This window comes from Sylvia atricapilla, chromosome 2, assembly GCF_009819655.1.
Source record: "Sylvia atricapilla isolate bSylAtr1 chromosome 2, bSylAtr1.pri, whole genome shotgun sequence".
Classification (NCBI taxonomy): domain Eukaryota; kingdom Metazoa; phylum Chordata; class Aves; order Passeriformes; family Sylviidae; genus Sylvia; species Sylvia atricapilla.
The window spans coordinates 108,884,294-108,898,629 of record NC_089141.1 but is presented as its reverse complement, the minus strand read 5'-3'; the positions used below and the strand labels follow the sequence as shown (position 1 = coordinate 108,898,629).

Here is a 14,336-nt window from a genome sequence, read left to right as displayed (position 1 = left end):
ACATCTCACATCAGTGAATCTTAGGCCTTTCTTTGTCCTTCTCCCTGCTGCTCTCATCCTGAACTGGTTTTGGCAGCAGGTCCTGGGTAGGACCTATGCAAAAAATTCACAGATCTGGCTAAAGATGTGGCACAAGGGCTGGAAATCTGCGCTGAGGACAGGTTTTTGTTTCATTCCTGTTCACTTCAGCCACACCAGTACTTGCTCAGAGTGGCCACCTGGACTCCTGCAGCCCCACATCTCAGAGGTGAAACTTCTGGTGACTCCTGGGAAGGGCTTGTGTGTCACTATTAGCAAAAGAAGGAACCTCAGAGTCTCACAATAGATTATTAACTTCCAAACACCCATTTGTGAGATGAATCCCACTCTGGGGGACTGAGAGAGATCTCATGGGAATCCAGTCATGTGGGCAAAATATATTATCCTATTCCCAGGCTAGTTCCATTACACTGTTGTCCAAAATCATCATTCAATACTATTATTTTTTAAAATTTAATTTTGGCTTTTATTTCAGAACAAGTATTTCCTGAATTTCAGGCAAAACTGCGTGAGAGGGTATGTTCAAAGACAATGTGCCAAATCCATCCCAGATTTTTTAGCTGCTGTCAGCTGCATTTTCTGAACACTTTCAAAAAGAAAATAAGAACCTTTTGTCGCACTCCCAGTAAGTTAAAACAGAATAACAACACTTCAAGCAGGCGCTTTCTGGATTTCTAAGGGTGAGTTTTAAATGGAACTCTTTTGATGACTGTCAGTAATTTCCAAGTTTCAGCACTACCTTTGGGTACCTCAGCAGGGAAAGGCAATACTTACCCCTTTATGATGGAACATGTGGCCCTCCACAAACACTTTATAGGTCTCCACCCCCAGCTCTTTTGCCAGTCGGAGAATCCGGTTTTGGGTAGGTCCCACATAAGATCCACCAACATCTACATAACCCACTTTATCATTCTGTGGAAGAGAAAACAGGGATCAGAAGCTGTGCAGGGAGCTCCTCAATACAAACAGCTAGAAGCAGAAAGAGTTATTCCATACTGAGTATGTGTGGCATGTATGTGTATGAAATTCAGGAGGAATTTGTTAATGGAAGAGGTTGTCAAGCATCGAAGTGGGCTGCACAGGGAGGTGGTAGAGTCACCTGACAGAGATGTTCAAGAAATTCACATTGCTTTTCTTGTCATTGCAGTTTATTTCTGCAGTTGAAACCATCTCCAGCATCAAGACTTGTTTTCTGTCTCTAGAAACCTGCTTAGACTTCACACTGCAGGTGCTGAGCTCTGCACCACAGTTTTCCAGGAGATTATTCTCCTTTCCAGCACTGCACACCCTGGCTCCAGCCTGCTGCAGTCTGGGCAGGGACCCCCAGCCATGCCTGCCATGAAAGGTGCTCAATGCACCCCTCAGACCAGCACCCCACTCACTTGGGAAGTGGGAAGAAAGCAGAAGGTTTCAGGGATGCACACTTATCCCAGCAGGCTGATTTCCCAAGGCAGTAACTCTTTTGAACACTGTTTACAGTGAGTATTTTAAGCCTGGCATTCTCAGTGTCACAGAAGGATGGTGTTTATGCTCCATGTTTCACACACAATGATTTCTGCTGGAACACCACTGTTTATCTCTGGTTCCCCAGCAATGGCACCTGACATAATTTACACCTCCCTCAATTCCAGGGTGGGAAGCAGAGGTAATGTCTGTATCACATTACACTGTACCACAAGTGACTCTTCATTTCTTTCATTATTTCTTTTTTTTCTAATGGCAATCAATTCATTTTTAGAAGCAGCAGTGTTATTTCAGATAATTTTAAGACATTTTAAAACATATGTCTGAGCCATAATGATGTCTGGTACTGCTCTAGGCTGCTTATTACAGGGCTCTAAGTTATCATGCCTGTTCCAGTGTGCAAAGGCAGATGGGAAATGCTCTGACACTCATGGTCCCAGATGGTGATTTTCAATACATTACTGAAGTCTTAGGTGGACAATATTCATTTTTCCCTCATCTACTAAGCCAGTCACTGCACTTTAGGCTGTCAGGCTGGCCAAGCAGGAATTCTTGGTGAACACATGCTGACTGATGACTTTTGGATTAGTTGCTCTGTCACTTTCTAAAGGATTGAGTGGAAGCTGTAGTTTCCTGGATCAAAATAATTGTAGTTCCCTGGGTCAAAATAACAGGAGTGACATCTGTCACATCACAGACCAGCACAGATGAGAGTCCACACCTCAGGAAGCACTTACCTTGATGGTGTGTGTCCTTCCTCCAACTCTGTCCCGGGCCTCAAGGACCACCACATTGACCCCAGCCTCAGACAGCAATTTGGCAGCTGACAAACCTATCAAAAAAAGAGAAAGTGCATTAAAGCAAGTGGCAGCAATCAGCCACATTAATGCTCAAAAACTGAACCGAAGCTCCAAGGTCAGACATTTCAATAGAGTGCTGTCAAAAAAATCCCTGAGAGATTTAGGGACTTTGCCTGGTATCTCACCACAGAAATCACGTGGCTGCTGCTTAGTTGCATGTTTCAACTACTCACAGCATTCACAGACTGAAGTTTCCTCCTTGGGTTGGCATTTTGGCCTTTTAAAAACAGCAAAATTTTATTTATTAACGGACAGGCACATATCTTACTCTTCATTTGTGCAGCCCATGGAAAGGCAGCAGCCAGCCTGGGGGACTTGCAGTGCTACAGGGACATCAATGATGCTCCTCTCCCACATCAGCTCTGCTCCTCTGCTGTCCCTTGTCCTCATTCACATGCAGAAGGAAAATCGGCCTCACTGTCAGGATTCATTCTCAGCAATGGAGTTTGACCATGACAATCAAACAGGCTTCATGCAGACACTTTATAAAAGGAATTATGGTCTCAGCAAAAATCATCTAATTATGGGACTTTGTGATGGAGCCACTAGAGACAACTGAAAATTCAATAGGACAGGAGACCTCTTTGCTCCTGACAGATGCGAGCTGAAATTGTAAAAAGCAATCATGAGCTGGTGAAATCAGATTATCCCAGTGCCCTGCAGGCCAATCTGGCACTGAAGCATTGTTTCTTTGGAGTTGTTTCCCCTCCTTAAGTACACGAAAGGCAGCCCTATTGATCAGAACTTCCAAGATGCCCTGCAGGCAGGAGTAACGATATTACACTCGTGTTTATTACACTATCTTGAAATGTGATTAAAATCAATTGTTTGTGAGCCTACAAAGAATGCATGTCTGAAAAGACCAGGGAAGAGGAATCATTAAATGTACTCCTTTATTCTAAGGGCAATACAGAATTGACCATAAACTTCTATGCATAGAATCTTGTAATGTGAAAGTGGAACACCCTTCACTGGAAACCAGAACTGAGGAAGTTCAAATGTCTTACATAGGCAGAAATTATGTATATAATTTTCATACTCATAAAAAAGTAACTTTACACCCTTGTAGCATATTCTTCAGATTGCTGCTGGAGCAGAAGTATACTTAATTCTTCCATCTATTTAATATTCTCTTTTTTAAATTGCAAGCCATTTTTCAGTGGAGTGGATATCTTACAAATTGATCTAATTTATTTCAGTGATAACTTTTTTCCTCCATGAAACTCTAGAAACAAATTTTTCTAGCTAACTCTTTAATCCATTGAGTGATTGCTTCTCTTCCTCCCCAACATAAATGTAGAAGACAAAAACCTATGATGTTGAAAACACAAACTGCAGTATTTTCTTACAAATACATAATCTTTTAATATGCAGAAAAATGAGATTTCAAAATATACAGTGGGTTTTGTCACAAAGTAGTGGATATCCTACATGTATAAAATAAAAGGCTGAAATCTCCTTTCTGTGTAAATACCACTGGACACTCAGACATGAGTGGGTAATTCTTCTGTAAAAAAGACATGAATGCCTTGAAAAAAATTGAACATGAAGCCAAAAAAAGTTTGGCCTATACAAAAAAAAATTAAATGCAAATCTTTGGTGCTTAAGACCATAATTTCATGCTGAATACAACAGCTCTATTCCTGCTACAGTTGTTTAGGAAGAATAATGGTTACACTGGATTGAGGTGGAAGTTAAACTCACTACTGGATTACAGCTTAATTATGGGATGTATCCAAATGAAGAAGGGCTGCTAAGGGAAGAAGAATGTCTTGCAATGTGACTGAGGTTCTCTAACCTGTTTGCCTGTTAAACTGTACTTGTACTCCAGATTTACAGGTGGTTAGGTTTCATAATTGTTAACCCAAGGGTCATGTGAGAAACTGGTCCAAAAAGAAAAAAGGCTTTGAAGTTTCACAGACTGGGAAACAGCAAGAAATAAACTGAGACAGCAATGGCTTAACTGGAAACTGGGAGAGGGCATGACTCACGAGTAAAACCAATACAAAATATGCTTATTTAAGATTGCCACTCCACATTTATTTGCTCAAAGCATGGAAACTCTTTCAAAACAGAGGACTAGCAACAACCTGCACACAGCATCTCTGTGCCCACCTCTACCTGTTGGACCCACCTCTTTAGCTCCACCCTGATGAGACTGAAGTGCACCAGGTCCAGGTGCTTCCACAGGTTTGTCTGAAACACCCCACAGGTAATGAAGCCCCTGTGCTTTTTAACACACAATTAACCTCTAAACTGACTGCATATTTACCCTTCATCTTCTCCATAACTTGAGTTTTCAAGACTTTTGTTGCTGTTCCAGTATCCTGGATAGGACTGGACACCAGAGAGTGACCATTTGATTGATGGGGTAATAATGAGAGAGGAAGGAATGAGACCTTCTCCTTTCCTGCACCTTGCCTCATTCCTTCCTGACTGCTCAGCTCCCCTCAGGCTGCATGGAGCTCTCCTCTCACTTCCCCTACAACATCTCCATCTCAGAGGACATCACAAACTTCAGCAACTGCCAAGGAGCAAGGAAGAAGCTGTGGATGCCCCATCCCTGGCCAGGCTGGATGGGGCTTTGAGCAACCTGCTCTAGTGGAAGGTGTCCCTGCCCATGGCAGGGGCTGGAACAAGATGGGTTTTAAGGTCCCTTCCAACCCAACCCATCCCTTACAGGCTATTCCAGGCCAAATGGAGCACTGGGCTCTGTGCTCAGAGAGGCAATGGAAACACTCCAGTCTCTTGGTGTGACTGTGGTGCAGACACTCCTGGCACAGCTGAGCCTGTCGCCTCCACCTCCTCCCAGCGCAGCCTCGAGATAAAGCTGGAAACAGCCCCAAATCACTGGACAAACTCCTTCCAGATATCCTCCTAATTCCATGAATTAGAAATGCAGTTCTTGCCTCAGCAGGACGGAAGGAGGCTGCCAAACCCATGCCTCATCTGCAGTGTCTGGCCGTGGAAATTCACTTATTGTTAAATGAGAACAAACAAGGCAAGACATCCTCCACAAGGGTTTCTATGGAAATCTCACAAGCAGCTCCATGCAGGAAAAGCTCTGCTCCTATTGATTTTGCAGTGCTATTAAGGACTCAAAATTGCTGCTGCTACAGATCAGACTGAGGGTGCTTTCATGCCTGAAAATCGTAATAATCCCACCACAAGAAAAGCTCTTTGAAGTGCTTCAAACCACTGGATATACAGCAAAAGCAAAGCAAAACCAAACAAACACCCCACAACCTAAGATGAATTGATGCCAACCTGCAGACTACAAGATACACCCCATGAGTGAAACATAAGGACACTGAACAATACTGAATTTTGTAATACAACAAAGCCCATGTCTACCTCATAGGAAAGAAAAGTTTAACTCCACAGGTAGCAAAAACCACTAGGACTTTAGAGACTTGAACTTGATTCCAGAGGAATCCTGTAATTTGGAAAATGGTTCCCTGTTTCCTAGCGAAGTGTTTATAAGAGAAGATTTCTGAGGATAATTCCAAAGTGCCTCAATATTGGGGTTGATACAGGGCATATGAGCAGAGATGAGTTCTACAGCACAAATAGTGAGAGTTTTAAAAAGGTTACTTTATTGGAAATGTCCTAGTGATTGCATACTAACAGTACAGAAAATGATTCTACTTTTCAAAATCTAGGCTCTGTAAATACAGAACATTCCTTCCTGAAATCCTTATAAATCCACCCTACTGTAAATGGCACGGGATAGCCACACTGTGAGAAAGATAATTAACTCATTGCTGTAGTGTTCTAGCAAGCTTTAACTGAGGAAATGGGGAAAAATCTTCTCGTAAAATCCCTACATTTTTCTGATCCTGAGTGGGGAAATAAATCTAAGACTTCTTTTTGTTAATTTTTCTAAAACACACCAGTAAAATAAGAGAATGGGCAATATATCACTATTAAAGTTCCAATGTAATGGCATTCTAATGCTGTGATTATTTTTACTGTTTCACTGACGGAAAACCTAAGTTCTTCTAAACCCTACTGAGTAATTAAACCTGGCAATGACCACCTTAAAATCAGCTCCCATTTTTCCAGCTAGAAATTCCTTTGACAAGTAAAAATGAACCTGTCAAGGAGAGATGCAAAACATTTCTGCCATGACCATAAGGTAAAATCTCCCTTTCTCACCTCTTTATTCTTCTCCTGCAACCCTGATTACCCTTCCACTGGAATTTTTGTGTACATCATAGCATTTATTTAAGCTTTAAAATACAGTTAAAACGTGCTCAGTTACATCAGATTGACCAGAGAAGCCACTAATGGGCAACAACACACAGAAAGCTGAGACTGAAAGAACTGTTTTCTTCCACTGACTAAGGATTTGAAGATTTTAAATTTAAAAAAACCCAAAAAAACCAACCAACCAACAAAAAAACCCCAAAAACCAAACCAAACCAAACCAAAAAAAACAAACCCAAAAACCCCCAAAAGAAACCAACCCACCAATGCTCATAATGCAGTAACAGCATCTTAAATCCACACAAAACAGCAAGAATGCACAGTGTGGATCACAAGTCTACATTTATTTCTACTTCAGTGTTGCCTAATACCACAACATCACTAATTTTCTGCTTGTCAGAAACCGTGTTTTATCTTGCCATACTTCCTTTCACATCCCTTCTTGTAGTATACTTGGTACTGGAGAGAGATTGAGTTTATGTATTTTGTCATTTTCAGGTAAATGTATTTAATTTCTTTTTAATCAGTATTTTTTTTTTCTCTTCTAGGGGAAAAAAAATCCACTTGATTCAGCAAAGATCTTAACCAAAAGAGAATAAATATTTTCTACTACAGAGTACATTGTCCAAATGAGACCGAGCCACTTACTGGGCTCAATGGCATCACTGTCTAAAAGCTTTCTACAGATGCAAGCCTTGTTCTGTAGGGCACAAAGACAGCTTCTCATGGACAATGTTAACAGAAATACAGTGGGCAGGAAGAGGGAATTCTATTGCATGGATGAATTCACTCCTCTGCAAACACCCACTGTGATTTTCATGTCCACAGCTTCTTGCAGGAAACATTCCTTCCCCCAAGTAATGCCCTCCCCCAAAACAATGGCAGAATAAAAGTTAGTGAGTATAAGCACAGGGTTGGAATTGAGGCATCTTTCCTCTCATTGCATATTAAAATGAGCAATTAAATGATGACAGTTTGATGCCACCTAGTAATGGAAACAACCAAGGTAATTACACACATTTCATGACTATCGGCAATTTTTCTAGTCAGTGTTGTGCAGAATAAATTCCTCTTACCTAAATGGTGACCTTCAACTAAAAAAGCAAGTGAAAAAAATGTTGCTGCTAAATTATGATCAATGTCATCACCACAAATACCAATAACACCAGTGCTGGTATTCCCAGAAAAGACATAATGCCTGGTTTTGTTACGTATGGGTATTTTTAGGGATCTGTCCTGACTACTTGGCTATTTCTTCTGCTTGTCGGGGAAAATAACACTCACAAGATTTCAGCAGCAAAACAGCAGAACAGTTATGAAGAAGGAGGCAAATGGAAATCGGTACTTTTGCTTATTTGCAATTATTGTATAAAGCATCCACTACACTTTTGTATAGGGTTTTAGGAATTCTGTTCCTGCTGTAAATGTTTGTCATAATGACAGTCGGCTTGCTAGGAGTACACTGGGAATTCAGAGCTCTGTGAAACGTTGTTGTTTATTTCTGCATCCCCAAAAATGGTCTTGAGGAATCTCTGGTGCTAAATGACAACATCATCAGTGATTATCAGCTTTCTGGTTGGATCTAGAAAGAAGGAAGGAATGAGCAGGGCAGATGGAACCCAGCACAGGGCAAATGCAAAGCGATAAGAAGAGAATACATTTGATGAATCCAATATTACATTCCTATAGGTCAAATCCCAGGTAAATACAGAAGTCACAGTAGGGGAAAAAAGCAACTTATTGAAAACTACACCAGATTTACACAGGTCAGACTGATTCTACCTCACACCAACAACTGTGTGTTTGACAGTTTATGTGACACCACCACCCACCAGCAGCTTGGCGAGCTGTCAAAACAAACAGGGCAGTGTACAACAGAAGTTGTGCTGCCAGGATGGCGAGCAAGGAAAAAAAAAAAATCTGCATTTCCTCTTTATTCAGTCTTCCACTCAGAGCCCAAAGCCAAGGCGTGGGCAGCTCGAGGGGTAAGGCTGTCGATCACACACTGTGGAGCTGGGGATGCCAACACAGAGTGCTTTTCTACAGAGAGGAAAAACAAACAAACTAAAGTCTCAATCATATATCATATGTTTTATTTTTATGTAAAGACTAATCACTACTATTTTTACATCCTGGATTTTTTTTCCTACAATTTGTGGCCCTTGGACCCCTCTATAAGTGCAGCAGAAAACAGTGCTGTTTCCTGCATATGGCTGGGAAATCTCAGCTTTGATTTCTGTAGAACTACGCAATCTCCTTGTTTCTGGATAAGAACATCTTTTTCAAACATCTTTTTCTGGTATAAATAAGAATAAATAAGAACTATCAATGTCAGCTAATTATAGTCTTAAGTGTAACATTCAATTACGTCTGTTTTTCCCCTGTGTTTTGTACTTGTATCAAAATATGCTGAAATTTCTTCCAAAAGATATTTGCATACAAGATTTTTTGGACTTCTCTGCTTCTGGACATGTTTCTCCATGTTTGCTGCCTCTCTGGTTTGCATTATGTAGACAAACATTATTAATTCTTCATGCAATCTTCTGATAAACTTGGCTTCCACATGAGATGAGGCTGGCACATAAATATACTCCTATAAAAAAAGTTAAAAGTATTTTGCTTACATTTTTTTCCCCCAAATCTGGAACTATTTAAGCTTGAATTTTCACACTGTGCTTTTCAGGGCGTGGTTTTTGGTGATTCTTTTCTGCTGGAAAATCTTGTTCCAAACTCATGGTGTATTTCTAAATGTCTAGGCAAAACATATTCTTTGATTTTGAAAAACCATGCCTTTTTTGAATTCCTATTTTGGAAGTTGCAGCAGCCACTTGAAATTTGGCAGGGAGGTAACCTTGGAGTCAACATAGCACATTTTGTTATCCATGTGGAAACACACCCCAATAAGGTCAGTTAGAAAGTTTTGAGAAATTACAGTTTACAGCAGTCATTGAGCAGATCTGACTGGCTGAAATATCTGAGGTTTCTGTCAAAACTCTCTGAGCACTTAATGCTGTCCAGTTGTTAATGAGCAGGGTCTGAGGAGTGACTGAGCATCGACCTCCTTACAACATTTTGTGCCATCAGCTTGCTGGGTTTCAAGAAACACACAACCAAGTAAAATCAATCAAGTCAAAATCAATCCAAAACAACACTCTTCAGTTCAGCAGAAAATGCTATAAATAGAAAATGGAAGCAATATTCAAGCCATATAAATAAAAAGTCCCTGTGGGTATGGGGAAAGCCTTTAACTTCAGGCACCAGTTTATTTAATATGCTTGGGTATAAAATGCTGTAATTAGTATTAACTGTATTACAGGGGACATTATCTATTAAGAGTGACACAAAGGTGTGCCTGGGGCCTTTACTGGCCACAAGCCACATTTTTAACATGCAAAATGTTAAAGTGGAATGAGGAATCTATCCCAACCCCTGCAGCTCCCTCTCTGTAGGGGTCCAAAGGCACTTGCTGATGCAGCCCTTGAGTGGGATTCCACGGGGTATAGCAGGAAAATCTCAGAGGTAGAAGCCACCCAAGCAGAGATTTCTTCCAAAAGCTTTTTCTTCCAAAAGCACTCTTTGCTCCCTGCACCCCTAGACTGCAGTTCCCCCCAGACAGAGTGGACTCTGTGTCCCTGGAATGACCACACCACACTGTGGTGTCCATGCAGAGGCCGGGAGCATGGATGAGTAGAACACGTTAGGCATTGCTCAGAAATGGCCTCTCAGGACTATGCTTTGCTTTGCTTTGAGGAATAAACTCCAGACACAAATACTGGACAAACATTTTTAAAAGCCACAGCATCACTGCTGGGAAGTTCACACTTAATAAAACAAGCACTTTGTTTATGCCTTCTACAGATTTCATGTATTTCTAGTGAAGGACTTGTTTATCCCAGAGTTTCCTATCCTTTCCTGCAAGCACCAGGTAGTGAGTCTTTAAAATACAATAGAAGGAGTGGAGACAGAAATCTCACCAGATGAGTCAACTGCAAATTCAATTTCAGAGATGCAAACAGCAAGTCAAGACTGGAGTCAGGGACATGTTGAGGGGAAATCCTGTCCATAATGGAACATGATTTACTGTGTATTCCAGCAGAAGCAGAGCTCTAGATACAGATTACTTTTGTTTTTTGGTTTGGTTTTTTTTTTTTTTAAGACCAGAAAGCAGCACTGTCTAACCTCTTGCAGAACTGAGGTGCATGTAGGCATATTGGTACAGGAATCGTAGTGACAGAGAAGCTGTGAGAAAAGCAAAAGAGACCAGAGGCTGATCAGAGTTTAATCCCCAGCTATGAATAGCAGTGTAGAGTAAAGATGGATTAATTATAAAATAAGACATTTATTGTCTATTTTTCAATGGCTGTTTTCTTAAAATGATGCCTGTTCTAATTCATAACAGGCAAACACCAATTTCTGTGCCACTGGCGTGGGGTTTCCATCGGCATGAAAAATGTTCCTGCACCCCAGGAGTGCTGTGAAATATTTATTTGTCTTCCTCACGTCACTGACAAATTTTCAAGGACTGTGAGCACCGTGAAATTTTCTCCTTGGCTCCATTTCAATCCCCACACCGGGTTTTGGTCCAAGGTGCGGGTGTTACAAAGTAACTTAGCATTTTTGTACCAGTGAGGGAAGATGCCACATAGAAACGCACAAAACATTTTCTGAAACACCGCAACAGGTTGGGGACCTGGAGGAACCAGGCACCCTGAAGGAGCTTCTCAGAGCTCTAAAAGCCATATTAAGAGGATGTCACCATGAGCTGCACACAGAATGGGTGGTAATTCCCTAAGGACACTGTGTGCATTACAGGAACCCTAAGGATGAAGACCAAATGTCTCATGCTAGCAGGAAAATTACCAGGCATCTGGTACAACTAAAAAGCAAGGAAATCTAGGTCCACACTCTTCCTTTCTGTTTAGTGGTGGTACAAATTATTTGCATATTTACATATGCACAAATAATTATTTAAACAATTACTGTTCTTTTAGTAAATGCAATAATGTAACTACGAGAACCATTTGCTGTTTTACACGTTAATTCAACTGCAGATAACACCAAAGGAAAGCTTCTGATTCCTTCTCAATACTAACAAAACCTAACTTTACCCACACCAATAATGGCTGTAACGTCACTGAAGTCACACAGTCACAAAACTTACCTTTTCTGAATCATTAGTGAAGTAAGGACTGCCTGAAAACTGAGACCTGGCCAAAGCTGCCAACGCAAAATTGACCTGAGGGACAGGCTAAACACTAATTTTCTCCAACACAGCAACATTCTCATTATTGGTAACACAAAAAAAAGAAAAAAAAAAATAACGGGGTTTTTAAAGTTTTAAGGATGAGGGGCCATGATAAAATCGCTGGTGTCAAAGTAGATCTGAAGAGTGTTTTGGGAAGTGTTGCCTGGCGAAGTGTGAGGAGTCCGTGGCACCCGGGGAATCGGGCTGCCTCTAGAACAGCTCTTCTCCCAGCAACAAAACCCAGCCTAGAGATACTCCCAGATGTTTATTCTGCCGCATTTTCGCAAGCAAAACAACTGCCACCGCTGCTGGGCAACCCAAAAAGACCACGTCCAAACTCCATCTTCGAGGGGACGCACCAGCCGCAGCCTGTATCCCGCACCGAGGTATCCCCGTCCCTTGTCCCGCACCTGTCCGGCCAAGCCGCCGTTCCTCCAGCCCCCCCCGGCCACGAGCACCGAGGACAAACCAAGGCACGGAGCAGCGATCTGTCCCTAACACAGGGACAGGGACCATGTCCCCTCTCCTTCCCCGAGCGCACCCGGAGCCCCCGGCGCTCTGGCTCGGCGCTCGTCCATCGCCACCGCCCGGCCCCGCTCCGGGCGCGCTCCCGGCGGGATGCCCCGGGAGAGGCCTGCGGGAGCCTCTTCCTGCCCTCACCCACCTGAGATGCCGCCCCCGATCACCACCACGTCGCATTTCTCGGCCATGGCGCTGTCCCCGCTGTCCCCGCTGTCCCTGCGCCGGCTGCGGCCGCGGCTCCGTCCCGGCCCCGCGCTCGGACAGCGCCGTCCCGCCCGCGCCGGCCCCGCCCCGGCCCCGCCCCTGGGCGTGGCCACACGGCCCGCCCACCAATGGCTGAGGTGTCTGGGGCGGGGCCGCGGATGGCCACGCCCTCCCCGAATCTCAGCGCGGTTCGACGGCGCGCGGGATGCTCGGGAACTCCGGGACCACCGGGAACATCCGGAACACCGGGAGCCGGCGACACCGGGAGGGACACCGGGAATGCTGCATGCCGGGGCGCGCATGGCTAGCGGCTCCGTGCCGCCCCGGGGCAGGGGGTGAGGAGGCGGGCGGCAGCGGTGCAGGGTGCAGAGTATGGACCGGCCAGAGCTCGCTCAACCCCGTGCCTGTGAGCCGCAGCCACTGCGGAGGAGGAGGAGATCCATGGAGCCAGAGGTTATGGCAGCCTGCCAGCCTCCCCTACTGCTAGAATCAAGTCGTTCTTGATCCATGAGCCAGAGAACAACGGGTTAACATTTCCACGGACCGACCTTCCCAAAGACAATGCCTGAAATAATAATTGGTTGTCGGAATCCTGTTTGTACTTAGCTACTATTACTGCTCTGGAATACACGATGGTTGTGATATTCCTTGCTATGCGTTTTACAACTCGTACAGATTTTATTGCCAAAGTGTAAATGTCATCCCTGTGGAGTGGGAAAAATAGAGAGCTTGTCCATCCCCTTCCAAGTAAGCACAGGAGACCTTCAAGGTCCACAAAATTACGGGAAATCCTAACACCGTTTCATGTTAAATATTGGTGTAAATTCTGAGAGTTGCCCAATTCTGCAATCATATTCCATGCCTGGGTATGACCAATGGATCCAATAAGACTGCAATACTTTTTGTCTGGTGTTCTTGGAAATGAGTCGGTTTTCTCCTCTACAGGGAAAATATAGGACCTTTGGTTTTTGTTAGTTGTGCCAAATGAGTGAGAGTCACCTGTTGTGTGAACCGGAGGAGGGCTACAAAAATGTTTGGAGCACCTCTCCTGTGAGGAACAGCTGAGGGAGCTGTGATTGCTCAGCCTGGGGAAGAGAAGCCTCTGGAGAGACCTTATTGAGGTCTTTCAGTACTTAAAAGGGGACTATGAGAAAGGTGAGGACAGGATTTTAGCAGGGCCTCTAATGATAGGAAAAGGAATAACAAGTTTCGATTAAAAGAGAGCTGATTTAAGTTTGCGGTAAATAAGAATTTTTTACAGTGAAGGTGGTGAAACACTGTAGCAGGTTGATCAGAGAGGTAGAGGATGACACATCCCTGGAAACACTCAAGGTCAGGTCACTCCCAGCAACGTGGTCCAGTTGAAAATATCCCTGCTTTTTACAGGGCAAGTGGACTGGCTGAGCTTTCAAGGTTCCTTCCAACCCAAACCATCCTGTATTTCTGTGACAGCAGTGACTGAATGCAGAAACATCAATGAATCACTAAGCAACGGTGTGGGAGACAGAACAATGGATCTTCTTCAGTAAGAACAGGTAGTTTAGCAAGTGCAGAACTCAGTAAGGGTGTTGCAATAGCTGCAGACACAGAAGTGGCAGACACTGTAGCAAGGCAGAGCAAGAGATCCCTGCTGCTCTGGGAGATCTTCAGCTCACACAGAAGCTGGTTATCACTGTGATTGCCGCTGTTCCACGCCAGGGTAAAGGGAGCACCACGGGAGCAGACCAAGGCTGAGAGAGTGGTATGGATTCTGAAACAGAAAACCTAATGTACCAACACCCCCTTGGTGCTCA

General features: G+C 43.5%; 1 protein-coding gene across 1 annotated transcript in view; it reads right to left on the bottom strand.

Moving 5' to 3' along the window:
- LOC136358165 (amine oxidase [flavin-containing] A-like) overlaps positions 1-12,550 on the bottom strand; it is a 36,581-nt gene extending 24,031 nt beyond the window's left edge. Inside the window, exons 1-3 of the mRNA XM_066314071.1 lie at positions 12,482-12,550; positions 2,241-2,335; positions 814-951 (exon numbers count right to left, since the gene is read on the bottom strand). Coding sequence (XP_066170168.1) covers positions 814-951; positions 2,241-2,335; positions 12,482-12,527 — 279 coding nt within the window. The 5' untranslated portion in view covers positions 12,528-12,550. The remainder of the gene's footprint in view (positions 1-813; positions 952-2,240; positions 2,336-12,481) is intronic.
- Positions 12,551-14,336: the final 1,786 nt, after the last annotated feature.